General features: G+C 48.3%; 1 protein-coding gene across 1 annotated transcript; it reads left to right on the top strand.

The window, feature by feature from the left end:
* Positions 1-27767, top strand: LOC102273833 (antizyme inhibitor 2). The gene is made up of 11 exons (XM_070360276.1): positions 1-65; positions 13439-13622; positions 14557-14730; positions 15161-15333; positions 17340-17471; positions 20855-21020; positions 21555-21702; positions 26036-26136; positions 26951-27170; positions 27379-27488; positions 27693-27767. The coding sequence occupies exons 1-11, from the start codon at positions 1-3 to the stop codon at positions 27765-27767; spliced, it is 1548 nt and encodes a 515-aa protein (XP_070216377.1).
* The last annotated feature ends 223 nt before the right edge of the window (positions 27768-27990 follow it).

The following is a 27990-nucleotide window of genomic DNA, read 5'->3' on the forward strand; positions in this document are numbered from 1 at the left end:
ATGGGCCTGCAGTTGAGCCAGTGGAGGCCCGAGGGCTTCCTGGTGGGTGAAGACACTGGCCACAGGTAGTGCCAACCAGCCAGCATCAGCCTCTGCTCTCTAGGCCCCCACGCTGAGGGCCCTTCTCATTCCCAGCGTGGCTCTGCTCCCACTGGGCTCTTGGTCCTCAGAAGGCCCTTTCCTGTCCGGGTCTCGGTTTCCACCTCAAAGTGAAGCCGGAGTGAGGACACCAGTGAGAGAAGTGGCCACCTCAGCTCCTGGCGGTTTCCCACTTCCTGCTTCTGTCTTTCCTGGGGTCTCCCTTTCCTGCCAAGAAATCCCCTTTGAGGAGAGAATGGGTACATGTATATGTATGGCTGAGTCCCCTTGCTGTCCACCTGAAAGTATCACCTCACTGTTAATCAGCTATGCTGCAGCTGCTAAGTCGCTTCAGTCGTGTCCGACTCTGTGTGACCCCATAGACAGCAGCCTACCAGACTCCCCATCCCTGGATTCTCCAGGCAAGAACACTGGAGTGGGCTGCCATTTCCTTCTCCAATGCTTGAAAGTGAAAAGTGAAAGTGAAGTCACTCAGTCGTGTCCCACTCTTAGCGACCCCATGGACTGCAGCCTACCAGGCTCCTCCATCCATGGGATTTTCCAGGCAAGAGTACTGGAGTGGGGTGCCATATACTCCAATACAAAATTAAAAGTTTTTTTTTTAAGCAATCTTTTAAAAAGAAAGAAATAGAGTCAGTGAGTGCGAAGATGGTTTTCCTGTAACCCAAACAACTAAGAAGGAACACGAGATCTGCTGTATCTCTTAGCAGGTTTTTGCGGCCACAGACTGCACTGAACAGAGTGCGCATGCGTTAGGCTGCCCAGCGCTCAGACACTGGGAAGGTGCTGATTGCTCAGTGAGTGCTCTTCAGAAACCACGAGGAGGCTTGTCAACAACAAAAAAAATTGCACAACCTAAAAGTTGAGAGTTAGGTTTTCTTCGGTGGACATGCTAGGGACTTCAAGCCCTGGACACAGCATCTCAGATAGCGCTGAGAAACTGTTTCGAAAAAGCAAGGGCTGGGGGTGGGGGTGGGGGATGTGGCAGGGCGGTGTACCAGGGAATACAGGAGTTTTTGCAACAAAAGGTCAGGTAGTTGGAACGTCAAAAGACTACTGCTAAGAAAAGAAAAACAGAAGTCTCAAGTCAAAAAATTTAGCCATTTTTCTGTGTATGGGAAAAGGCAAGAGTTTGGGCTCACTGATACCCTTCCTTTAAAAGGCACCTCAGCTATCTGATTCTTTACCAACTGAGCTATCAGGGAAGTCCATCCCTAGTGGCTCAGATGGTAAAGCGTCTGCCCGCAATGCGGGAGATCCAGGTTCAATCCCCGGGTTGGGAAGATCTCCTGGAGAAGGAAATGGCAACCCACTCCAGTACTCTTGCCTAGAAAATTCCATGGATGGAGGAGCCTGGTGGGCTACAGTCTATGGGGTCGCAAAGAGTCGGACACGACTGAGTGACTTCACTTCACTTCACCGATCTGGGGCCAGCATCCTGTGCTTTCTCACCCTGAGTCTCCTCAGGGTGCACCGTTGGGTATCCATTCAGTTCAGTCGCTCAGGTGTGTTCAACTCTTTGTGACCCCATGGACTGCAGCACACCAGGCTTCCCTGTCCATCACCAACTCCAAGAGTTTGCTTAAACTCATGTCCATTGAGTCAGTGATGCCATCTAACAATCTCATCCTCTGTCGACCCCTTCTCCTCCCGCTTTCAATCTTTCCCAGCATCAGGGTTTTTTCAAATGAGTCAGCTCTTTGCATCATGGGGCCAAAGTATTGGAGTTTCAGCTTCAGCATCCATCCTTCCAATGAGTATTCAGGACTGATTTCCTTTAGGATTGGCTGGTTTGATCTCCTTGCAGTCCAAGGGACTCTCAAGAGTCTTCTCCAACACCACAGTTCAAAATCATCAATTCTTCGGCTCTCAGCTTTCTTTACGGGTGGCTGCAGTAACTGACTGCTAGATGGTAGGCATCCTTTTTCTATCCTGAATTCCCTGGGAGCTTACCATCTAGGAGGCCGAAACACGATGGCTTGATGGTGGCAACATCCTTTGATTCCTGATATGGCCGGCAATATTTTGCTTACAGGCTGAAGAAAGCTGGAAAGGATTTGCAAGTTTGGACTGACTCTTTCCACTTTGAATTGGTTTGAGCCGTTTTGAGCTGGTTTAATTTGATTGGACCCCATTCCATACAGATTCATCAGGCAGAGGTGAGCCTTGGCAGGTTTAGACCAATTGTTGCCATTTGAGCTGACGTAGGCTGGTTTGAGCCAGCTGTTCATCCATCACATTGGCAAAAAACGTTTCAAGTAAGAACCTTTGGGGAGGGATACAATTTGGCAACCTCTATGTGCCAAACCAATTTGGCAATAGTTATAAAATTAAAACTGCGGACTTTCTGCCTAGCAACCCCCCTCCTGGAATCTGTATCACAGAAATGAGAATGTAAGCATAGAAGGGCTTATGCACAAAATATTTTTGTTGGCAGCATTTTTTTGTGATAATAAACCTGGAAACAAAATGCATGCTCATCTAGGGAGGAAGAGTTAATAGTTAAATAAATTGTAGTATCTCTTTACCATGGAATATTATGCAGCCATTAAAAACAATGAGTTAGAACTTGATCTATTGACAGGAGGGATTTTCATGCTCTTTTGTGAGAATAGTAAGACATGGAGAAATGTATACTTATAAATTTTTTTATTAAACAAAAGAGCCAAGCTATATATGTATGTATGCATGACATGGAACAACAGACTGGTTCTAAATAGGAAAAGGAGTACGTCAAGGCTGTATTTTGTCACCCTGCTTATTTAACTTCTATGCAGAGTACATCATGAGAAACGCTGGGCTGGATGAAGCAAAAGCTGGAATCAGGATTGCCGGGAGAAATATCAATAACCACAGATATGTAGATGACACCACCCTTATGGCAGAAAGTGAAGAAGAACTAAAGAGCCTCTTGATGAAAGTGAAAGAGGAGAGTGAAAAAGTTGGCTTAAAGCCCAACATTCAGAAAACAAAGATCATGGCATCCGGCTCCATCATTTCATGGCAAATAGATGGAGAAACAGTGGAAATAGTGACAGACTTTATTTTTGGGGGCCCCAAAATCACTGCAGATAGTGACTGCAGCCATGAAATTAAAAGACGCTTACTCCTTGGCAGGAAAGTTATGACCAACCTAGACAGAATATTCAAAAGCAGAGACATTACTTTGCCAACAAAGGTCCATCTAGTCAAGGCTATGGTTTTTCCAGAAGTCATGTACGGGTGCGAGAGCTGAACTATAAAGAAAGCTGAGCACCGAAGAATTGATGCTTTTGAACTGTGGTGTTGGAGAAGACTCTTGAGAGTCCCTTGGACTGCAAGGAGATCCAGCCAGTCCATCCTAAAGATCAGTGCTGAGTGTTCATTGGAAGGACTGATGTTGAAGCTGAAACTCCAATACTTTGGCCACCTGATGCACAGAGCTGACTCAGTTGAAAAGACCCTGATGCTGGGAAAGATTGAAGGCCGGAGGCGAAGGGGACAACAGAGGATGAGATTGTTGGATGGCATCACTGACTCAATGGACATGAGTTTGGTTAAACTCCAGGAGTTGGTGATGGACAGGGAGGCCTGGTGTGCTGTGGTCCATGGAGTCGCAAGGAGTCAGACATGACTGAGCAACTGAACTGAACTGAACTGAACTGATGCATGATTAAATGAACATGAAAAAAATTATGGAAACATACACACCACTTGGTTAACGTAAATTACTCGGCATGGTGGGAGAAGAAAGAAAAAATGAGGAGAGATGAAAGGGAGAGAGGAACAAAAAGGCTGATTTTAAAAAGATGTTCATGGTACAGAGTGCACACAATTAAAGTCCCAGTGATGGGAGAAATATTGGGTTGGCCAAGAATTTCCTTCAGGTTTTTCCATAACAATTTATGGGAACACCCATCTCAAAGGCATCTGTTGATCTTCCTGAGCCAGAAGTGAGTGACAGGGAGAAGGCAGCACGGCAAGGACTGCCCCTTGGTCCTTTATGTGTACTGGCTCATTCAGTCTTCATGACAACTCAGAGAAGTGGCATCTGTTAGTATCCACATTTGACAGAGAAGGAACAGAGGCATAGAAAGGTCAAGTACTTGCCCAGGACAGCAGCAGAGTCAGCACAAACCTTGGGAGTCTAGCTGTGGGGTCCGTGATCTTCACTTCTGCCACTCTCCGTAGTAGCTGTGGGACCTTGGGCAGCTCATCTGAACTGTTGGCCTTGAGCTATGGGACCTTGGGCAGCTCATCTGAACTGTTGGCCTTCAGTTTCCTCATCCATGAAGTAGAGCTGAATATCCTGCCCTCCGTCCCCCAGTGAGTATGTGTGTCCTTGACTGAGCCCATAGACATCTCTTATGGGTCTGTAATTGCTTTATAATGTTGTGCTAGTTTCTGCTGTACAATGAAGTGCATCAGCTATGTGTACACACTCACCCCCTCTCTTTTGAGCCTCCCTACCACCCCACCTCCATCCCCGCCCCACGAGGTCATCACAGCACCAAGCGGAGCTCCCTGTGTTAGGCAGCAGCTTCCGGCCAGCTCTCTGCTTTATACACAGTAGTGTATATATGTCAATCCTGCTCTCCCAATTTGTCTCACCCTCCTCTTCCCACCCTATGCCAGCTTATCAATTCTCTTCATCTGAATCTCTATTCCTGGCCTGCAAACAGGCTCATCTGTACTATCTTTCTAGATTCCATAATATGTTTTCATATATGATATTTGTCTTTCTCTTTCTGACTTACTTCCCTCTGTATGACAGATTCTAGGTCCATCCACATCCCTACCAACAACCCAGTCTCATTCCTTTTTATGGCTAAATAATTTTTATGGCTGAGTAATATTCCATTGGAGAAGGCAATGGCACCCTGCTCCAGTACTTTTGCCTGGAGAATCCCATGGATGGAGGAGCCTGGTAGGCTGCAGTCCATGGGGTCGCTAAGAGCTGGACACAACTGAGTGACTTCACTTTCACTTTCATGCATTGGAGAAGGAAATGGCAACCCACTCGTGTTCTTGCTTGGAGAATCCCATTGACGGGGAAGCCTGGCAGACGTGGGCTGCCATCTATGGGGTCACACAGAGTCGGACACGACTGAAGTGACTTAATAGTAGTAATATTCCACTGGATCTACGTAGCACATCTTCTTTATCCATTCATCAGTCAATAAAGGACATTTAGGTTGCTTCCATGTCCTGGCTATTGCAAATAGCAGCACACAGACTTGAGTCTCCTTGACCCAGCCCTCTTCCTTCCTCTCCACCTGATGCTGCACCCCTGGACCTGGCTCAGAGTTGGACTATCTTGTCTTTCTTCCTATTGCAGTATGCAATCACACACCCCAGAAAGACAAGGACACATAGGTACTAGTGTCAGGCTTGGCTGCAGATCTCCACTGTATCAGCAGTGTGCCTTGAACAAGTCATTTATCCCCTTAACCTCAATTTCTTCATCTACGAAATGGGAACAGTAATCTCCCCTCTGCCACACTGAATGTGTTCATGGAAGTACTATTTGCTGCTTACTGACATATGTAGGAACATGCCCCAGAGAAGTGCTGAACAGAAGTCCAGAACAGAAGTGCTGCCTGGGATGGGACTGGGTGGCGGGATCAGCTCCCAAGGGGTGTTCTCAGGCAGGAGTGAGTGTGGCATGATCTCAGGGATGACTCTGTCCAGCCTCCCTACAGGGTCACCCAGGGACCTGAGTCACAGCACTGGGGAACACATGGGCCCTGCCCTGAGAGGCTTCTATTCAGCTGTCTGTCAAAGGAACCCCACGTGTCACCCTGGACTGTGACACCTACTCTCTTTGTGGCCTTAGGCAGGTTACATAACTTCCCAGAGGGGACGGAGGAGGGCAGGCCAGTGGGAAATGGGGGCATTTGGCCAGGGAAGAGCTACCTGGGGTGACAGGAGCCCTGTCTGCTGATGGCTGAAGGTCTGCATGGGGAAGGTGGTTTATGAAGATTATGTAGCACTGCAAGACATATTTTTTCAACACTTTAACTTTTCGAAGATTTCAAATCTGACACCTGGCCGAGACTCCTGAGCACACCTCCCCTCTTTCTGGTTTTGCCCCCAGAGGCTTTGCTTTGAACACTGTAGGGCATTTTTTCTGGTATTGACTTCAGCATTTCCAGAACAAACTTGTGATGCTATATTATGATTTAATGCATTAAGCATCACATACTTAGCTTTTAAATGAGGTTCTATATCTCCTCACTTCTCATCACTCTTCCCAAGATCAGTTCAGTTCAGTCCAGTCGCTCAGTTGTGTCCAGCTCTTTGCGACCCCATGGACTACAGCACTCCAGGCCTCTCTGTCCATCACCAACTCCCGGAGTTTACTCAAACTCATGTCCATTGAGTCGGTGATGCCATCCAACCATCTCATCCTCTGTCAACCCCTTCTCCTCCCGCCTTCAATCTTTCCCAGCATCAGGGTCTTTTCAAATGAGTCAGCTCTGTGCATCAGGTGGCCAAAGTATTGGAGTTTCAGCTTCAACATCAGTCCTTCCAATGAACATCCAGGACTGATCTCCTTTAGGATGGACTGGTTTGATCTCCTTGCAGTCCAAGGGACTCTCAAGAGTCTTCTCCAACACCACAGTTCAAAAGCATCAATTCTTCGGCACTCAGCTTTATTTATATCCATACATGGTTACTGGAAAAACCATAGCCTTGACTAGACTGACCTTTGTTGGCAAAGTAATGTCTCTGCTTTTTAATATGCTGTCTAGGTTGGTCATAACTTTTCTGCCAACGAGTAAGCATCTTTTAATTTCATTGTCGCAATCACCATCTGCAGTGATTTTGGAGCCCCAAAAAATAAAGTCAGCCACTGTTTCCACTTTCTCCATTTATTTGCCATGAAGTGAATATATTCCCAAGATATTTTATCATGATTTTACTTAAATCAATCATTCCTTCCTTTATCATGACTCTTTCATCTATTATCTTTGAAATTATTGGGAATACCTAGAGTTTCTTTTTGAATTAAACATATCAAAGGGGATCTCAGTAGTCTGAACACCTATTTTTGTCCTGCAGAACCCATGATCAGCTGGCTGTAGCAAGGATTCCTGCAGACCTAACAATTCTGACCCCACTAGAGCCCTGCTGTCCATGACGGTAACCGTGTTGCCATTGCCTTCTCCTTCAAAGATGCTAGTATTCCCTTTGCTGATGTGATTCTCAATGCATTTCTCAGTCCTTGGAGAAGGTGTGGTCTTCTGAACCTCTATAAGAAACATAGTTAAGTTTTGGCTCAGCAGCTTGTGTGCTCTCCCTAAATCTCTGGATTCCTTCCTCTGTATGAATTTGTGGCATTCAGCCTCATTTACCCCAGGCCACCACAGAGTTCAGGTTCATCTAATCAACAGAGCAAACATTTAGAACCACTCCCAGAGGTAGAGCAAGCATCTTGATGGTTATTGTGGGTAAAGTAAACCCATATAGATAAAGTGTGTGTGTGTATGTGTGTTAGTTGCTCAGTCGTGTCTGACTCCTTGTGACCCCATGGACTGTAGCCTGCCAGGCTCCTCTGTCCATGGAATTCTCCATGCAAGGATACTGGAGCGGGTTGCCATTCCCTTCTCCAGGGGATCTTCCCAACCCAGGGATTGAACCCAGGTCTCCTGCATTGCAGGCAGATTCTTTACCATCTGAGCCATCAGGGAAGCCCATAGATAAACTGGTCTGATCTAAAATTATGTTTCTCCCTTCTTGGTCTAATTCCCTCACAGATTCTACTGGTTTTTGTGACTGTAAATTGGGTGAAAACTTTAGATTATTTTGGCCTGGCACTGTACCGCTTAAGGGTTTGATATTACTGGGGTGCCCTTGGGATGTGCTGTTAAAGAATCTGAAGCAATGGCGAGGGTGCATGAAGAGATTGCTGTCACTCACAAGCCTCCTGCGAGGTTATAACAGGGATCTTTAGAGAGTCAGAAACAGCCTGATCAGTGCCAGGGAAATGGGTTAACTGCACTGACAAGGGAGGCTTGATATACTCTGTGGGGTTGGGGCACTTTGAGACATCTAACTCTCTGATATATCCTGATTACAATTCTTAGGGTGCATGCTTTCCAAGTCAATTCTTCAGCTTTTATATAAGACACCAGGGGCCTGATACAGCTATGAAAATTTTAATCTTAAGTGTACAACTGAATGAAGTCTTCCCGAGTGGCTCAGTGGTAAAGAATCTGCCTGCCAATGCAGGAGAAGCGAGTTCGATCCCTGGGTCCAGAAGATTCCCTGAAGAAGGAAATGGCAACCCACTCCAGTATTCTTGCCTGGGAAATGCCATACAGTGGAGCCCAGTGGGGCTATAGTCCATGGGGTCACAAAAGAGTCAGACGTGACTTAGCGACTAAACAACAACTGAATGAATATATATACGTATACAGAAATACACCGAATATGTACATGAATATATATGTACACATGTATGCATATATATATAAAGATGAATATATGTGCAGATGATCCGCAGCTTGAGATGGTTTGACTTAAAAGCTTCTGACTTTATGGTGTATGGAAGTGATACACATTCAATAGAAACCATACTTTGGATTTTGAGTTTTGATCTTTGCCTGGACTAGTATATTCAGTACCACACTGTCTTGTGATGCTGAGCATGGAGGCCACTGCAGCTGCTGCTCAGCCATCAGTCACAAGGATAAACAACTGATATATTTACAGCCATTCTGTACCCACACAACCATTCTGCTTTTCACCTGCAGTACAATACTCAATACGTTCCATGAGGTATTCAACACTTCATTATAAAGTAGGCTGCGCTATATGATTTTGCCCAACTGTGGGCTAATGTTAGTGTTCTGAGCGTATTTTAAGGTGAAAAAGTGAAAATGAAAGTCGCTCAGTCGTGTCCGACTATTTGTGACCCCAAGGACTATACAGTCCCTGCTGGAGTGTGTAGTCTTTCCCTTCTCCAGGGGATCTTCCCAACCCAGGGATTGATCCCAGGTTTCCTGCACTGCAGGCAGATTCTTTACCAGCTGAACCACAGGGGAAGCTCAAGAATACTAGAGTGGGTAGCCTATCCCTTCTCCAGGAATCTTCCCGACCCAGGAATCCAACCAGGGTCTCCTGCATTGCAGGCAAATTCTTTACCAACTGAGCTATCAGGGGAGCTGATTTTAAGGTAGGCTGGGCTAAACTCTGTTGTTCAGTAGGTTAGTGTATTAGACGCATTTTCAACTTGTGATGGGTTTATTGGGACATAACCCCATTGTTAGTTAAGGAAGATCTATATGTATATTCTGTATTACCACTGCTATAAGATATAAGACATTTCTAGGGGGACAGAGGCTCTCTCATACCCTCTCCCTGCCCATAGCTCCCTACCCAGGGGTAATGACTTACCTGACTGCTGTCAGCATAGATTAATTTTGCATGTTTTTGAACTTCATATAAATAAAACCATAAAGTATGTATATATTGTTATTTTGGGCTTGCCTTTTCTTTTCTCTGCATTATGTCTGTGAGGGTCACTCATATTTTTACAATTAACATGTTTGTTCTTTTCCATACTGTGCAGTGTTTCATGGAATATATATGAATTTATTTATCAGTTCTATGGTTGATTGACTTTTAGATTGCTTTAAATGTCTCTACCTCTAGAAGACTCTGACCACCTGTGTTCATCCAGGCTCTGCCTACCCCACTCCCCACCTGTCCCTCCCTGACTCTGTCCCATCTTCCAGAGCGGGCTGGCTTCTGGCAGGGGTCAGCCACTGGGGCCGCTGGCAGGAGGCTAGGAGGTCGCCAGAGAAACCAGGCCGTGTGTCCCCCACCTCTCTGTCCCAGCTAGTTTCCTAGGCAGGGGCTGTGGCTCCACAGCTCCAGCTTCCACCGAGGGACCTCAGACTGCAGTTTGGGAAACATCACTTTTCCCTTTGCCCCTCCAGTCGGGGCATGGGAACGACTTCCTGCCGGGATCCAGGGTGCTTCACTGTTTCCTGTTTGGCCCTCGGCTGCTCCATAACTTGTGGATACAATCCTCTACATTAAACTGTCTCTGTTGTGAAGAGCTGAAGTGGTTTGATTTTCCTGGTGAGACCCTAACTGATCTCCCTCCCAAGCGAAATTGTGTCCCCTTCAATTCAAGGGACACAGCACCTCCCTCCTCAAGCTGCCCCAGGGGTAGGACCCCAGGAAGGCCCAGATTCTGTATCCCTGAGGTCTTTAGTGCCTCCCCTACCCAGGCATGCACTAAGCAGCCATCAAGAGAGGCCCAGTGACCACACAGGGTGAGTCCAGGCTGAAGGAGGAGGTGGGTCCAGGCTGAAGGAGGAGGGGCTGCCCGAGTTGGTAGAGGCAGGTGGGAGGATGGAGTGATGGAGGGAGCCCTGGCTGCCTGCACGAGGTAGAGAGACAAGGAGAGGAGGGAACCAGGTGGCAGGGGGCAGAGGAGGGGGTGAGTAGGAGGACCCCCCCAGGATCTACAGCGTGGGCTGGTGGCCTGAAGACCAGCAGCATGGGCTGGTGGCCTGAAAAGACCTTCAGGTCTCTTAGCTTTCCCACCTATAGGATGGAAGAAGAGGTTGCGGAGCCTCCTTGTTCTGGCACGTCTCTGATGGTCACACATTAGCAGGAGTCTGAGCTTCACCTATGTACCTGTCATTGTGGGCAGACCAGGGTTGGAGAGTTACCTTGGCTTGGCGAGGACAAGGGTTTTCAATTGAGCTTCCCTGCTTCATGGGGATCTGAGCTGGGCCCATAGGGATTTGCCTGGAGCCAGGGGTCAAGCATGTGGTCCCACAGGTCTCAGCGCAGGGCAAGGGGGCAGCTGTCCCCACCCCAGACTGGCAACGCCCTCTGCATTGGGCAGGCCACTCATCAGGAGCTTCTTATCCACCATTAATCCAGGTACTGAGCCTGTCCTGGTGCTGAGGCTGACACCCGCTGGGGCCTGCCCATCCGACATAGACTGTATATTTGGCTCTGGGTGGAACTTGCCTCATGAACTCCATGACTTACCACATAAAGTACTTAGCATAATGCCTGACACTTACCTAGGGCTGAGTAACATTGGCTGTTCTTGGAGTTATAATCATGATCACTGCTATACGCTGGCACTTGGCTAAACTCTTTGTAGGTGTTACTCCATTTCATCGCATTTAATCCTCACGAGCACCCTCTTGGCCCATGTGGATGTTATCCTCATCTTGAGGCCCCCAGACGTGAGATATTTACAGGGTCCATGAAGGAGAGTTGGAAGTCAATGCTACCTGAATTAGTCTGGGGTGAGGGTAGGTGGGATCTCTATAAAAGCTTGAACTGTATTATCTTTTTCTTTTTAATTTTTAAAATTAATTGATTGACTTTTGTCTGTGCTGGGTCTTTGTTGCTGCACCTGGGCTTTCTCTAGCTGCAGTGAGCAGGGGCTACTCGCTAGTCTCGAGGTCTGCAACCTTCGCTAGTTGCGGCACATGGGTTTGGTTGCTCTGAGGCATGTGGAATCTTCCTGGACCAGAGATGAAACCTGTGTCCCCTAAACTGGCCGGTGCATTCTTAACCACTGGACCACGAGGGAAGTCCTGGACTTTATTATCTTGTTTGGAATCACAGATGGAATTAACGAGATTTGCTACAGAGAGTCCCTCCCTCCATTCCAGGCTCTACCTTTTGCCCCTTCCTAAATGTTTAAGCCCCCAGAGCCTGAAGATGGTAGGGGTTCGGGGGGCACTGACCCCTGGTGGGAGGGAATAAGGTTGGAGGCCTCAAGTGAGCAGAAGGTCAAGCAAGGCCGGCAGAAGAGAAGAATCAGGTCAGAAGCAGGCTGTTGGCTGTACTTCCTTCCTGGAACAGGCACAGGAGGCTCTGGTCAGAACACAGAGGTGAGATTAATTAAGTGCAGCAGCAAGTGACAGCAAGGCAGCTCCAGGGTGACGGCTTTAGCGTGGGAGGGCCCGCAGGTCACAGAGATCTCAGCAGCCCACATGGAGGCGGGGTGGGGCCAGGGAGGGAGAGGGTGACTGGACCTGAGTGACGAACAGCCTCACTTTTCCGTTTGGAGAAACTTCTAGCAAGGTATTTAAATCTGCCGTGGAGGGCAGAGACACTGCACCAGGAGAGACCAGCTCTCGCTCCAAGGCAGTGGAACCTGCCTGTGGTTAGAGTCAGGTCCTGATTCTGCTCCCAGACCTCCTCCAGGTTTGCTGAGTCCTCTGGAGACCTCTGGGCCCCTCGGTGTTTCCATCTGTGAAGTGGGAAGGGTGGATGCAGGGTTCCCAGGGTCCCTTGACTCTGATTGTCACTGACATTCCCTTATAACTGGAGTCTAACTTCACCGTGGGCTTCCCTGATAGCTCAGTTGGTAAAGAATCCGCCTGCAATGCAGGAGACCCCGGTTCGATTCCTGGGTTGGGAAGATCTGCTGGAGAAGGGAGATACTACCCACGCGAGTATTCTGGCCTAGAGAATCCCATGGACTGTATAATCCATGGGGTTGCAAACAGTCCACGTGATCCTGTTGTGTGGGTGACAAAAGAGGGTTAGTTCTCGGAGCCTGGGAGGTCTGGGCTGAGTAGGCAGGGCTGGCCGGCTGAGGTCTGGAGGGACAGCCTGGGGTGGTATTTGCCCTGGTCCCTGAGATCTGGGCTGAGTTCTGCTCTTCCCATGGCATTTACCCCAAGCCAGACACCACAGATCCCAGCTCCCTAGTTTGAGCCTGAGAAAGCAGGTCACCATAGGCAGCAGGTGAGTCTGCGTGTGGCGTGGGGGGGAAAGGTCAAGTCCCAGCTGCCAGAACAGAAGGCCCCTGGCTGCAGGCCACCCTCGCTTTGGTCTCAGGGATTCCTGGCTGGCAGCAGGTCCATTTCTGGTCTAGAGACCCCAGGTGCCAGTCCCAGCTCTGCCACTGACCATTTGGTGACCTCGATCAAGTCCCTTCCTCTCTCTGGGTCTCTCATTCCTGTGTGTAGAATGGGGACCCTGAACCTGGATCATCTCCTGGGCCCTGGCTCTGAACCCTACAATCTGAAGATCCTGAAACTCTGCACTTATCCTTCCCAGCCTCAGCCTCAGTTTTCCCATCTGTGAATGGGAATATCTGTGTGGAGGAGCCTGGAGGAGGATGCCAAGCCTCTATTCCTTGTGTACAGCCTGTGGGTCTTGCTTGGTCCCTTACTAGGTCTCTGAAGCAGACTGGGCCTGACCAGTGGCCCATTTTACAGATGGGAAAATTCACGAGGGCTCCATAGAGCTGTGGTAGCTGAATGGGAGGGCTGAGAAGTTACAGCCTGAGAACTCTGGCTCTGGGGCCAGTGGGGAGCTGGGAGGAGGGAAGAGGTCCCATCTCAGTGCCAGCCCTTTTTAGGATGTTGAAACTGCACCTGGCCGAGGGTTTGGTTGGAGTGTCGGGGGTCAGCATTCCCATCGGGAACTCAAAGGAGAGTAAAGAAAGCCCTGGAAGCACATGGCCAAAGGACATCATTGCCCTGGAGCCTGGAGAAACTGCCGGGGATGTGGTCCTGAAGAAGATCAAGGAGCTCTCGGATTCGGTAAAGAAGGAGGGAGAGAGGAGGGGGGCAGTAAGGAAGGATGAGGGTGTCTCAGTCCCTGCTTTGGGGGGCAAGAAATAAGACTTTCTGTTTTCTGGTTTTATGTCAGTTTCCTAGGTCTTATTTCAAAGCTCTGCTCTGCTGGGGGTGATAGAGTCGTTCTGTTCCCTTCTAGCTCCCTCCCCATGCCACCGCTTGGGGGTTTTACCCAGTGCCAAGCTGCCTGGTTGAGGATTGGAGCTGTCTTTCCCCTTTCTTGATCTACAAAGATTGTTTCCCTCTTGTCCCTCTATTTTAAGAGTTAGAAGTTGTGGTTGTTCAGTTGCTAAGTCATGTCCAATTCTTTGTGACCCATGGACAGTAGCACACCGGGCTTCCTTGTCCTTCACTGGCTCCCAGAGTTCGCTCAGATTCGTGTCCATTGAGCTGGTGATGCTGTCCAACCATCACGTTCTCTGCCACCCCCTTCTCCTTTGGCTTTCAATCTTTCCCAGCATCAGGGTCCTTTCCAGTGAGTTGGCTCTTCGCGTCAAGTAGCCAAAGTATTAGGGCTTCAGCATCAGTCCTTCCAATGAATATTCAGGGTTGATTTCCTTTAGGATTAACTGCTTTAATCTCCTTGCAGTACAAGGGACTCTCAAGAATATTCTCCAGCACCACAAAAGTATCAGTTCTTTGGCTCTCAGCCTTCTTTATGGTCCAACTCTTACACCCATACACGACTACTGGAAAAAAGAGTTAGAAGATCTGGTATCAAACTCTATCCTAGCCAGTACTTTCTCTGTGACCTTGAGCCAGTGACTTCTTTCTGAACCTTTTTTTCCCCATATCTGAAATGACAACAGCAATAGCACTTACTGCATAGTGTTGTTTTGAGGGTCAGGTGAGATAACCCACTACCCAGCCTTCTCTTTCTCTTTCACTGTCCTGGCAGGACTGCCGAGATGCTTTCATGGTGGCCGACCTGGACGTGCTGGCCAGCCGCCACCAGGTCTTCCGCCAGGCCCTGCCGCGGGTCTCACCCTTCTACGTGGTGAAGTGCAACAGCAGCCCCTGGATGCTGCGTGTCCTGGCCGCCCTGGGCACCAGCTTCGACTGTTCCAGCCAGGTGAGCCTGGGCCAGCTGACTCATTCACAAGCCCAACACTTCCTGGGGAAAAAAGGCCAGTTGCCAGGGGTCCTGGAGTGGAGACTGCAGCTCCTCAACAGGGGCGGACACTCCTAGTCCTCAATTGTTTGGGAAAGAATAAATGAATGCCCTACGGGGGATCAGTCTCGCACTGGTCCCTGTGACTAAGGCAGACAGCTTAAGTGAATGAGGGGAAGCACAAGCTTGAAGACACAGCTGCTGTTCTTGTCCTAACACAGCCTTATCACTTGGAAGATTCTAGAAGCCAAAAGGGCACAGTCATGTTCAGCACACTGCACAATAGGGGTTCAGTCAAGGGCAGTCCCTTTTGCTCATGCCCAGGGTTCCCATCCCCAAAGAATAGAGGGGCATCAGGGCAGCTCCCCACTCTGGCTCTCACCCATGCCAGGGCGAGCTGGAGCAGGTGCTGGACCTGGGCGTGGCTCCCTCACGCATCGTCTATGCCAACCCCTGCAAGCCTGTCTCCCACATCCGCTTTGCTTCCCTCCACGGGGTGAAGCTCCTGGTGTTCAACAGCGAGGAGGAGCTAATCAAGGTGGCCCAGCATCATCCTGGAGCCAGGTGAGACCAGCAGGAAGTGGGTGCAAACTAGAGACAGGTGGAAAAAGGGACGTTAAACCTGGGACCCCGGCTGTTGGAACTGGCTGCAGGAATCAGATGAAGGAAGACTCATGTGGTCACTGGCACAGGCCAAAGCAGCAAAGTACAAGAATTTGGGTCGGTGGCCTGATGCCTTCGTTGGTGCCCATTGATGCCAAATGAACAATGCCTGTGTCCACATAGACGCTGGGAAGAGCCTAGAAGGTGGTCTAGCGTTAGCTGACCTTATGGAAAAGACACTCGTATTGGAGTCAGGGAGGCCAGGGATCACATTTCAGATTCATTTGTCACATGCTGCCTGATCTTAGGAAAGTTATTTAACATCTCTGATCCTGTAATGTGGAGGCCTATGGAAGGTGTATTTATAATTTTATCTGCCAGGGACCAGCCCCGGCTGATCCAGGGTATTCGAAGCGGGGACGGCGTCGGCGACCTATTTATTTAAATATTTTATCAAAGATATAAAGAGTAATAGGATGAGGATAGCTCAGTAGGAAAATTCAGTGGAGAAAAGAGGCTGAGTAGCTTGGTTTACGCGGGAGACCAATAAAACTTCAAGACAAGAAGTTTGCACCACTTACGTAGGCCGCAGGCGTCCTTCCGTTCTCCTGAAGGAGAGGAGACACTGAGGCCTCCCCGGTCGGATCTTAGAAGCCCAGGCATAATTAGCAAGCATGGCGGGTTCCGCGCTCCAGATGGAGACTCACCCAGAATTTGGGAGAGAGGGCGACATGGGGAGACCAAGTTTCGGTGAACAAGGCCCGCACTTTATTTTCCAAAGTAGTTTTTATACCTTAAGTTGTGCATAGAGGATAATGGGGGAAGGGGTGGAGTCATGCAAGGACAGCAGTTCCTGGTCCTAATCGAAGCCAGGCTTTCAAACTTAGCATATGCAAAAGTTCAGGTGAATTACATCATCTTCTGGCCAGGAGGCCTGTTAACACTTTAAGAAACTTATCTTTCTCTAAAGGTGATTATTCCAAAGTCAGGCACCAGCCTCCAAAAAAGCATTGGACAAAGCTGCATTCCTATAGGGCAAAGGTGAGGTGGGCTCAATCAAGAAAAGAATTAACTCAAGGGTCCAAGGTTACAAACATTGAGGCTACTACTTACATTTCTATACACCCATTATATCAATCAATACACTGCCAAGGACACAGTAGGTAAGGGGTATGGAGACTTAGCAGCAAACATTGGCCCAGTAAGTGAAAAACCCTTCACCAATACAATTTCTAATCAATCTTTTAACTACTCAAAGGAATCTGTGTTTAGACAGTTTAGAACATCTCCTGCCTCTCACAGTTGGGAGGCTCTGAACAATCACACGTGGCCGGAAAAACCTATTCAGGCAGGCTAGAGGATTTCCAAAGGAGTTTGTAGGTTAAACACTGTCACACCCAGGAATTATTAACTGGAACTGTAATCTAACTCTTTTTTCAGAGAGAGGTAGTGGGGGACAGCCCCCCGTAAAGTCAGAGGTGTAGGTGAGAGCACAAAGCAGAAAGTAGGCAGACTCTGGTTTTGGGGGTAGATGCTCGAGAATTTCAAGGGGGACTCCTGAGGCTCGATCCCGCCTTTGCGTATGCCGAGCCTCCTTCCTCATGACCTTTGTCATGGGTGGAGCTCCTCACGCAGGCTCCCGGCAGTGATAGAATTCCAGTTGAGCTATTCCAGATCCTGAAAGATGATGCTGTGGAAAGTGCTGCACTCAATATGCAATATGCACTCAATATGCAATATGCCCTCAATATGCAGTATGCCGGCTCCCGGCATTTATCCTTTTCCTGCTTTTTCTTGCCTGGACAGAAGCCTGTAGGTAGTGAGTGTGTTCACTCTTTGGGTCTCCATAGCTGAACAGTCCAAAGGAGCTAGGCAGAAGTGGGTGGGAAGCTGGAGGGAGGTAGGATGGGGGGCCTCGGGGCTCATGTGCCTAAGAAATTCTGATACCCTTTGCACCCCTCTCCCAGGCTGGTCCTCTGGTGGACCCAGGACAGTGACAGCATCTTTCCCCTGAGCTCTAAGTTCGGGGCCAGGCTGGAGGTGTGTGAACATCTGCTCAAGTCTGCCAGGGACCTGGGGTTGGCTGTGGTTGGAACCAGGTGAGTGGACTGGCTTTCCCTGCTTGGAAAGGAGGAGCCAGGAGTCTTGGTTTCCACTGTCCGTCGTTGCTGTTATTCAGTCGCCAAGTCGTGTCTGACTCTTTTGTGACCCCGTGGACTGCAGCACACCAGGCTTCCCTGCCCATCACTATCTCCTGGAGTTTGCTCAAATTCATGTCCATTGAGCCAGTTGTCATCCAACCATTTCATCAGGTCGCCCCCTTTTCCTGCCTTCAATCTTTCCCAGTATCAGTGTCTTTTCTAAGGAGTCAGCTCTTCACGTCTGGTGGCCATAGTATTGGAGCTTCAGCTTCAGCATCAGTCCTTCCAATGAAAATTCAGGGTTTATTTTCTTTAGGATTGACTGGTTTGATATCCTTGCAGTCCAAGGGACTCTTAGAGTCTTCTCGAGCACCACACTTCAAAAGCATCAATTCTTTAGCTTTCTTTATGGTCCAACTCTCACATCCACACATGACTACTGGGAAAACCATAGCTTTGACTATACAGACCTTTGTCAGCAAAGTGATATCTCTGCTTTTTAATACACTGTCTAGGTTTGTCATAGCTTTTCTTCCAAGGAGCAAGCGCCTTTTAGTTTCAAGGCTGCAGTCACCATTCAAAGTGATTTTGGAGCCCAAGAAAATAAAGTCTGTCACTGCTTCCACTTTTTCCCCTTCTATTTGCCATGAAGTGATGGGACTGGATACCATGATCTTAGCTTTTTGAATGTTGAGTTTTAAGCCAGCTTTTTCACTCTCCCTTTTCACCCTCATCAAGAGGCTCTTTAGTTCCTCTTCACTTACTGCCATTAAATGGTATAATCTACATATCTGAGGTTGTTGATATTTCTTCTGGCAATCTTGATTTCAGCTTGTGATACATCCAGTCCAACATTTCAAATGATGTATTCTGCATATAAGTTAAATAAGCAGGGTGACAATATACAACCTTGTCATACTCCTTTCCCAATTTTGAACCAGTCAATTTTTCCATGTCTTGTTCTAACTGTTGCTTCTTAACCTGCATACAGGTTTCTCAGGAGGCAGGTAAGGTGGTCTGGTATTCCCATCTCTTTCAGAATTTTCCACAGTTTATTGTGATCCACACAGTCAAAGGCTTTAACATAGTCAGTGAAGCAGATGTAGATGCTTTCCTTGAATTCCCTTGCTTTCTTTATGATCCAGCAGATGTCGACAATTTGATCTCTGGTTCCTCTGCCTTTTCTAAACCCAGCTTGTACATCTGGAAGTTCTTAGCTCACATACTGCTGAAGCCTACCTTGAAGGATTTTGAGCACGGCCTTGCTAGCATGTGAAATGAGTGTGATTGTGCGGTAGTTCGAACATTCTTTGGCACTGCCCTTCTCTGGGACTGAAATGAAAACAGACCTTTTGCAGTCCTGTGGCCACTGCTGAATTTTCCAAATTTACTGGCATATTGAGTGCAGAACTTTAATAGCATCATCTTTTATGATTTGAAATAGCTCAGCTGGAATTCCATCAACTCCACTAGCTTTGTTCATAGTAATGCTTCTTAAGGCCCACTTAACTTCACCCTCCAGGATGTCTGGCTCTGGATAAGTGACCACACCATCGTGGCTATCTGGGGCACTAAGACATTTTTGGTATAGTTCTGTGTGTTCTTGCCACCTCTTAGTCTCTTCTGCTTCTGTTAGGTCCTAACTATTTCTGTCCTTTATCATGCCCATCCTTGTATGAAATGTTCCCTTGATGTCTCCAATTTTCTTGAAGAGATTTCTAGTCTTTCCCATTCTATTGTTTTCCTCTGTTTCTTTGCATTGTTCACTTAGAAAGGCTTTCTTTTCTTTCCTTGCTACGCTCTGGAACTCTGCATTCAGTTGGGTACATCTTTCCTTTTCTGCCTTGCTTTTCGCTTCTCTTTTGACCTCAACTATTTGCAAGGCCTCCTCAGACAATCACTTTGCCTTTTTGTATATCTTTTTCTTGTTTTCTAAGAAGAGGCAGTCTTCTTACTGCCTCCTGTAGGATGTCACAAACCTCCGTCCATAGTTCTTCAGGCACTCTGTCTATCAGATCTAATCCCTTGAATCTATTTGTCACTTCTACTGTATAATCATCAGGGATTTGATTTAGGTCATACCTGAATGGCCTAGTGGTTTTCCCTACTTTCTTCAGTTTAAGCCTGAATTTTTCTATAAGCTCATGATCTGAGCCACAGCCAGGTCCAGGTCTTGCTTTTGCTGAACATATAGAGCTTCTCCATTTTCAGCTGCAGAGAATGTAATCAATCTGATTTCAGTATTGACTATCTGGTGATATCCATGTGTAGCATCATCTCATGTTGTTGGAAGAGAGTGTTTGCTATGACCAGTATGTTCTCTTGACAAAAGTTCCACTGTCTACCTCCAGCCTTTGGCTTCCTGGGTATGCTCTGGTCAGCTGAAGCCCCTCTGGGCCTCAAGGTGCTTCTCTGTTCTCAGCGAAGAAGCTGGATGTTATCTGGGATTAGGGTGGGGCAAAGGAGGCAAAGGCCTTGGGTGCAAAATTTAAGGGGATGTGAAAAAAGTTAGTACTCTAGCTAAATAATATTTTAGCGACTGAACTGAACTGAATACAATATTTGAAAAAATGAAAAATAATGCAAAAAAATCACGATGAGAAAAATATTAAAACTTTAACTAAAGACAGGATTGGCATTTCTCATCTTTCCTTTTGCTTCCGGGTTCAGCTACTGTTACCACTTTTGTGTGTATAAAGCGCCTGTGTTATTTTTAAGTGTTCATGTAATTTGGCTTTGTTGGGCCTTAGTCGTGTCACGTGGGGTCTTTGGTTTCAGAGCGTGGACTCTCTAGCTGTGGCGTGTGGACTCAGTGGTTGCAGCACACGGGCTTAGTTGCTCCATGGCATGTGGAATCTTAGTTCCCCATCAGGGATCGAACCCGTGTCCCTTGTATTGCAAGGTGGATTCTTAACCACCGGACCACCAGGAAAGTCCCTACTGTTACTAATCTTGTCTTTATTTACATTTTAGTATTTTCGTCATTGTAGATGTTTCTAAATCAGTTTTGCTCTTTACAACGATTGCATTAAATGTTCTTTATCTTGATCATTTAGTACTGTGGCACCCCCTTGAACTTTTGCACTGGCCTCACCCGACCTGGCCCTCCTCACAGGCATGGGGATTCGGGTTCTGAACACACACCTTCCAAGGGGGAGAGAAAGGGAAGCCCCTGCAATGAGGCACTTGGAAGGGGCTGCTAAGAGAGGTGACCACCACACAGTCTTGAGTGCTCCAACTCAAGTATGACCATACTTCGGTGTTTCTGGCCATGTCTGTCCTCCTACCGGCCTTTGCTTTTTCACGGGTGTTTCTCTACATGTCACTTGATGTGTGTTCAGCTTCCATGTGGGCTCAAGATGCCAGACACCCCGTAACTTCATGAAGGCCATCGTCGACTGCTGGCGCGTGTTTGAGATGGGCAGCAGGATTGGGCATGACATGAGCCTCCTGGACATCAGAGGGGGCTTCTCCGGAGAGGAAGGCTCCGACCCTGAGTTTGAGGAGGTGATGGGGAGGATGAGAGGGAGCCGGGTGCTCCAGCTTGGGTTCAGGGGACCAAGTGTGTGTGTTTGTGTATGAGGAGGTCATATGAGATTGTGTACGAGGAGGTCATATGAACTGTGAGTCACATGAGATTTGTCTTTGTTGAGAGGTCTTTGTCTGACTACACTTGCATGGCCTGTGTGCATATATGAGCATGTGTGTATCTGGCTCCGTGTCTTTCTTTAGAGGTGTTAGTTGCTATCCCCCCTTAAGCTACAGTCAGGTAGAAGTTTGTTATCCTTGTGACCTGGGGAATATTTTGTCTTTGCTGACTGTGTATTAATTTAAGTGGTCCCAAATTCAGATATCTCAGGGTGCTCTGTGCCCTTGGACAAGTTACTTCCCCACCATGGGCCACAGCATCTACCTGTTTCCTCCCTAGTAAAATGGAGATAACGACTCCCCACACAGCTGTCAAGGGAATGAAGGGAGAGTGTGCAGGTAAAGCCCCCTCAGATGGACTGGCCATGTTAAAGTCTGGGTCTGTCCCTGCAGGTGGCAGGAGTGATCAACGCTGCCCTGGCCCAGGACTTCCCCGAGGGGAGTGGCGTCGAGGTCATCGCAGAGCCGGGATGCTTCTGTGCAACATTTGTCTGCATGACCGCTGTCAACATCATTGCCAAGAAGGCTGTGCTGGAGCCCAGTGGGTGGGCAGGCCACTGTCCAGGAGCAGAGGATGGATAGGGGGTCTGGGCTCCACCCCCAAATGCCTAATTAGCAGGAAACAAGCTTTGAATTCGGTATGAGAATGAACCTGTTAGTATCACTATTTTATTGTTCTCAGACTGGGAGGTGAGAAGCAAGATGAAGAGTCTTCATTTTTCCTAAGTAGCCAGTGGATTTATATGGCGTTTATAGCCCATGAGGTTCATGGACAAAATCGTGCTGCTGTGCACTTTAAATTCATTCAGCAAGCATTATCTAACAGGGGCAGATTCCGGTGCCAAAAATACAGTGAGTAAATGCAAATTCTTACAATACATATAAGAAGGCACCCTTGTCGTCATGGCCTGAAGGTTAAAGGGTGACATCTGCAGGGTAATGGTAAACCTAACCACCGCAGGAGCTCTTTTACAGTGTTATTTTTGCAGCATTTGGTTTTCACACAAAGTGAGCTAACCAGAAACTCCATTGCATGATAAGATGGAGAACATGAATAGATTTTCCCCACTGGCTTAGTGCTCTTATTCTTTGCTGCTTTATGATAACTGACATATAAATATTTATAAGCTGCTTTAATCTCCTCCCTTCTCCTTTGGACAAATGATTGGCCCACAGGTTTGTAATCCCAAGGCACTTGTGTCAGCTGATTGCGTTTATTCACAAAACGTCTGATTAAAGGATATTGTGATAGGAAGCCTATGATTTCAAGTCATCATTTAACAAAACTCTAAGTATTAAGGGCTTATTTTTAAAATTTGTATCTTTATTATGGTAAGGGGTAATTTTTGTATGTGTATTTTTTTTTTGGCCACCCCACGGGACATGTGGTATTTCAGTTCTCTGACCAGGGGTTGAACCCATGCCCCCTTCAGTGGAAGCAGCACAGTATTAATCTTTGGACCACCAGGGAAGTCCCTAGGGACTCATTTTTATTTCCATAAAAACAAGAGTTGCCAATTATTAAATATCTATCATGTGTGAAATATGTATTTTCTCTCATTTCTGCTCAACAACCCTGTGAAGTACTTTGGGGTCATTCCCATTTTACAGGCAGAGATAGTGAGGCTTAGAGAGAGGAAGGGACTTGTCCGAGGCATCACAGCTGGTCAGTGATACACTGGACCTGGTCTGCCTGTCTCAAATACCACATGCCAAGCAGACTTGAGCTCTTGACCTTAGGGGTGTCTTGACTACCTCTCACGACTAAGTAGTTTAGGGACAACTGGGGCTATGGCTTCAGTGATGGCAACTAAGAAAGAGGGGGGAGGATGGTAGGAAGTATATCGGGGTCAGCGGGGAGGGCAGAAAATCAGTATTCAGAAGGATCTGGGCATCTAAATGCCCAAATATTACGAAATGCTTCAAATGCTAACAGAAATCAGCACAAAATCTTGAGTTTAGATTCCAGAAAGCAATATTCTAAGAACAGATGAAGAGTGGTTGTGAAGACACTGCCTTGGTAGTAGGTCCTGTCCGAAGGATCTGGGGGTCATAGATGAGCACTAGTTCAATATGCATCAGAAGTATGACGGTGCTGGAGAGAAAGCATCACATGCTTCCACTGGCAACATCAACAGAGGCAGAGTGTTTACATGCTGTACCCCATGCTTGTCAGAGTAGGGCAATGTTTTTAAATGTACTTTGTTGTTGCTTAGTTGCTAAGGTGTGTCTGACTTTGCGATCCCATGGATCGCAGCACACCAGGCTTTCCTGTCCTTCACTATGTCCCAGAGCTTGCTCAAACTTATGTTCACTGAGTCGATGATGCTATTCAACTATCTGATTCTCTGTCGCTGCCTTTTCTTGTCCTGCCCTCAGTTTTTCCCAGCATCAGGGTCTTTTCCAAGGAGTTGGCTCTTCCCATCAGGTGGCCAAAGTATTGCAGCTTCAGCTTCAGTCCTTCCAATGAATATTCAGGGTTGATTGCCTTTAGGATTGACTGGTTTGATCTCCTTGCTGTCCAAAAGACTCTCAAGAGTCTTCTCCAGCACCACACTTGGAAAGCATCAATTCGTTGGTGGTCAGCCTTCTTTATGGTCCCACTCTCACATCTGCACATGACTACTGGAAAAACCACAGCTTTGACTATATGGATCTTGGTTGGCAAAGTGATGTCTCTTCTTTTTAATACACTGCCTAGGTTTGTCATAGCTTTTCTTCCAAGGAGCAAGCGTCTTTTAATTTCATGGCTGCAGTCACCATCCGCAGTGATTTTGTAGCCCGGAGAAAAGAAAATCTGTCACTGTTTCCGCTTTCCCCCCATCTATTTGCCATGAAGAGATGGGACCATCTTTATTTTTTGAATGTTGAGCTTTATTTTTTAAATTGAAGGATAACTGCTTTATAGAATTGTATTTGTTTCTGCCAAACATCAACACGGATCAGCCACATTGTGTTAGTTGCTCAGTTGTGCCCGACTGACTCTTTACAACCCCATGGACTGTAGCCCACCAGGCTTCTCTGTCCATGGGATTTTTCAAGCAAGGATACTAGAGTGGGTTGCCATTTCCTTCTCCAGGGGATCTTTTCAACCCAGGGATTGAACCCTGGTCTCTTGCACTATAGGCAGATTCTTTACTGATTGAGCTACCAAGGAAGCCAGTAGTGAAGTATATGTCCCCTCCCTCTTGAACCTGCCTATCACCTCCCTCCCTAGAATGTTGAGTTCCAAGACAGCTTTTTCACTTTCCTCTCTCACCCTCATCAAGAGGCTCTTTAGTTCCTCTTCACTTTCTGCCATTAGAGTGGTATCATCTATATATCTGAGGTTGTTGATATTTCTCCTAGTAATGTTGATTCCAGCTTGACCTTCATTTAGCCCAGCATTTCACATGATGTACTCTGCATATAAGTTAAATGAGCAGGGTGATAATACCTGGAATGTGTTTTAATCAGTTTGTGTAAGACCTGGAAATAACTGCCATAAAGCTTCCTCTGGAGAACCCAGAGGTGAGGCAGGCCACTCAGGGCCACAAGGGGAAGGATAGGATGGGTCAGGAAGCAGAAGGACACGGGAAAAGACTGGTCAGAGCCTCTGTTGTGGTTTTCGAGGAACAGAATGGGTGAAGCAGGGTGAGTTGGACTGGCAGGTTTGGCATTGGCTAGTTTGAGTAATTTCAGTGGGTTGTGGGGGGTAAGGACTGCCCTAGGAGGATTAGGCCAGAGGTAGTGCTTCAGGTTCTGTGAGTTCCATCCAGAGGTGGTTTGCAGTATGAACACTGGATTGGTTGGCTGGCACGGGCAAGGCATACTTGCAAGGCAGTCATTTGCTGTCTCTAGAAATTAACCAGCCTGGGGAGGAGCAGTCTCGCTAGGGTCAGCAAGGCCCCAGATGCCGGAGCCTCAAGAATACAGGGGGAAAAAAAGAATATAGAAAATAAGAAAATGTAGTTTAGACAGGCACCCCTTTGAGGAAGGAAACTGATAAATTAGCACATCACTAAGGACCAACCATGATGGAATCAAGTCACGAAAAGACCGTTTGCTCCCAGTTTGACTCATGCAGCAGGTGCTCAGGGCACCTGGTCTAAGGGGAGGGCGGAGAACATGAGACCTGCGAGCTGGGGGCGAATCCCAGCCCTGCCACAGTCTCCTACATGACTGCTGACAAGACTGTTTTCTCAACCGTAAAGTAGGGCTCACTGAACCCACTCAGAGTGTAGTTAGGAGGATTAAATAGTTGAATACATGTAGGGAACTTAGAACAACGCCTGAGTCATATGGTGTGTTAGTTAGATTATTCTTTTATTTACTGGCTGTGCTGGGTCTTCGTTGCTGTGTGCAGGCTTCCTCTAGTTTTGGCACGTGGGGGCTGTTCTCTAGTTGTGGTGCACTGGCTTCTCATTGCGGGGACCTCTCTAGCTCCGGAGCACGGGCTGTAGGCAAGGGCTTCTGCTGCTGCAGCTCGCAGGCCCTAGCGCGGGCTCAGTAGTCATGGCGCACAGGCCTAGTTGCTCCATGGCACGTGGGTTCTTCCCAGACCAGGGATCGAACCTGTATTCCCTGAATCGGCAGGTGGATTCTTAACCATTGGACCACTAAGGAAGTCTAGTTAGATTATTCTTATTTGGAAGAGGAAGATGAAGAGGAGAAGGGAGGAACACTGAAAGGTGGGGGGTGTAGGCGGAGGGGCAATGGGAGTGCAGAGGGCAGGCCCCAACTGTCCATGGGCTCAGAGAAGACTCCTGGAGCAGGGAACAGGGGTTATCCAGTGCTGGGCAGAGGGTCAGGGCTCCCCCACAGGTGCTGGGCTCGGGTGTTGAGGGTCAGCCCTGGTTGGGCACAGCTCAGTGCTGCCCTCTGCCCGCCCTCAGGAGGCCGCCGGAAGCTGCTGTACTATCTCAATGATGGCCACTATGGCACATTCCGCATCTTTCCCAGGGAGTCTGAACCCAGGATGCCCATTATGGTGAAGGTAAGGAGAAGGTTTCATGGCTCTGGCACCTCCTAGACCTTAAGACCACCTGGGCCAGCCCCCCTCGGGCAGGATTCCCTGCTACCAGTGGGAGAGGCGAAGGATCTCAGATTATTGGTGCCTTAGTGGATTGTCACACCTTCTGCATGTGCCAGGATGTGCAAGTGTATCTGCGCATATTGGCATGTGCACTTCTGTGTGGGCCTGGCGATTCACACCTATGCGGGAAGATGGGTGTCTAGGTCCATGGGTCTGTGGAGGGGTATATGCTTCCCTTTGGCTGTCTGTCTTTCTGTCTGTTGTTCTAGAGTCCTTGAATCTTGGAGATGCAGGAGACTTAGGAAGTAGAGATTCTCAAACTTTGCTTCACATTAGAATCACCTGGGAAGTTTTAATACTTCTCTGCCCGGACCAGGCCCCAGACCACTGATATCGGAATTTCTCATGGGTTGGGACCCTGGCATGATCCTTTGTGAAAACTCCTCAAGCACTTTCAATGAAGCTAGGTTTGAGGCCCAGTATTTTGAGCGATTATTTAATAAAATCTTCCCACTTTATAGATGGGAAAGCTGAGGTCCCATCTGTGTCTGCACTTGTGAATTGGCAAGGCTGGAGTCAGTCTCTAGAACATAAGCTCCATGAGGCTGGGTTAAGAGCAATGCCTGGCACACAGGGATCATTCAGGAATTGGTCAGTGTGGGTGGATAAGAGAGTCCTTTCTGCTGGTGCCCTGGGGCATGCCCTGCTTGATGAGAAGTGGGTAGGGGTGTGTGTGTGGGGTCTTCTCTGATTCCCTATCCCCATGTCCCTGCAGGAGCTCAGCCCCAAGCTGTCCCTCTTCCCCTGCACCCTCTTTGGCCCCACGTGTGATGCCTTTGACAAGCTCTTCTTGAAGGAGGTGCAGCTGCCAGAGCTGGATGTGGGCGACTGGCTGGTCTTCCCGTTCATGGGCGCCTACACGTCTGTCCTGAGCTCCACCTTCAATGGCTCCTCTCCCACCTCCATCTGCTATGCCTTGGGGCCTGAGCTCAGGTGTCTGGGGGAGGAGGAAAGGGGGTGGGCAATGAGCGGGTCTCACCAAGATCTGAACTTGTTAAGGGGAGTTGGTGGCTGAGCCCTGGGATCCCAGGCCCTGGAAATACCCTAGTCCCCTGACTGGCCCCAGCAAAGCCCAAGATGTCTGGCTGACCTTTGACACTGGCCTCTGCCTATGGGGTTGACCCTGTTACAACCTCTCCTCAGGGAAGTCCAAGGTAGCCCACCTGGGCAGCTCTGAGAGCCTGGACATGTGCCATTGTGGGCGGAATCAGGCAGCCCTGTGGCCCCAGCTGACCCTCAGCTCCATGGCCAAGGTCCCCCCCGCTATCAGGCCCCACTCTTCTCTGACCATTTGCAGCTGCCTCCCAGTTCCTTCCTCAGATATCCCTTCCCCATCAACTTCAGGTTCCCTCACAGCTCCTGACCCAGGATCTCCTCTGGGTCCAACCTGGGGTTTGCCTCCTGAGGTAGTGGAGGGGGCTCCGGAACACCCCTTTACCGGCGCATTTCTTCCACAGGAGCCTGCTGGAGACCACACCGTGGGCCAGACATGGTCAGAATGGAGGGGCTGTGTCACCTTGGTGCGCTCGTGAGGGATGTCTGGGGGCAGGGATTGGTGGGGAGGAGTAGCGTGGAGGAAACAGAGGTTAGGGCAGGGGCCCCCAACCCCAGGGGCCCCCAACCCCGGGCCATGGACCAGTACCAGTCCGTGGCCTGTTAGGATTCTGGCTGCAGAACAGGAGGTGAGAGGGGGGCGAGTGAGAGAAACTTTAACTGTATTTACAGCCAATTCCCATCGCTTACATTACTGCCTCA

This window comes from Bos mutus, chromosome 2, assembly GCF_027580195.1.
Source record: "Bos mutus isolate GX-2022 chromosome 2, NWIPB_WYAK_1.1, whole genome shotgun sequence".
Classification (NCBI taxonomy): domain Eukaryota; kingdom Metazoa; phylum Chordata; class Mammalia; order Artiodactyla; family Bovidae; genus Bos; species Bos mutus.